This window comes from Meleagris gallopavo, unplaced genomic scaffold, assembly GCF_000146605.3.
Source record: "Meleagris gallopavo isolate NT-WF06-2002-E0010 breed Aviagen turkey brand Nicholas breeding stock unplaced genomic scaffold, Turkey_5.1 ChrUn_random_7180001828869, whole genome shotgun sequence".
NCBI classification, from domain to species: Eukaryota; Metazoa; Chordata; class Aves; order Galliformes; family Phasianidae; genus Meleagris; species Meleagris gallopavo.
Window position 1 is genome coordinate 1 of NW_011101927.1, and position 685 is coordinate 685.

The 685-nt window shown below is 61.3% G+C and overlaps 1 protein-coding gene across 1 annotated transcript; it reads right to left on the reverse strand.

The window, feature by feature from the left end:
* Nucleotides 1-33: 33 nt before the first annotated feature.
* On the reverse strand, nt 34-652 carry LOC104915595 (glucagon receptor-like; the record flags this gene model as incomplete). The annotated part of the gene is made up of 3 exons (XM_010726508.3): nt 534-652; nt 338-426; nt 34-214 (listed from the first exon to the last, which is right to left on the reverse strand). Coding segments are annotated over exons 1-3 (318 nt in total), but the record flags the coding sequence as incomplete, so codon positions are not given.
* Between the last annotated feature and the right edge of the window lie 33 nt (nt 653-685).

Genomic DNA, 685 nt, shown 5'->3' on the forward strand with positions numbered 1-685 from the left:
AGGGGCAGAGGGAAGGGAGAGAGGGCCCCCTACTCTTATGGCCCAGGACAGGGATGGGTTGTGGCCCCACCTCACCTGGAAGGAGTTGAGGAAGAGGGTGAAGAAGACCTTGATGTAGCGCAGGATGCCCGTGGTTTGCTCGTCGGTGGCAAAGATGAAGACGACTTCGTGGATCCCAAAGAGGGGGATGAGTGTCAGCGTGGCTTTGGCCAGCCTGAAAGAGGACAAGGTTTCCCATGGGCACGGCAGGGAGCAGCTCTTATTGGAGCTCTGGGTACTCGTGTAATGAGGCACAGGATGGAGGAAGCACACAGGCTGCCCTGCTGCCCCCGCTCACCGCAGCTTGTAGTCGGCGTAGCCCTTCTGGTTGGCGCGCAGCTTGGCCAGGATCACCTTGAGGATCCGCATGAAGATCAGCAGGTTGATCTGGGGCGACAGTGCGGGGCATCCATGGAGCAGGGCCATCCCTCCCTTCACCCCAACCCCAGCTGGGGGCTGCCCCAGCTCCCAGCACTGTCACGGGGGTTTCCTACCATGGAGGCGAGCAGGATGGGGATGCGGATGATCCACCAGTAGGCCATGTTCTCGTTCAGTGCCCAGCACCTGTCCACGAGACACAGAAGCGGTGTGGTTGCGTGGTGCTGGGGTGCAGGACGAGGCCCCCCAAACAGCCACTCACTCTGCA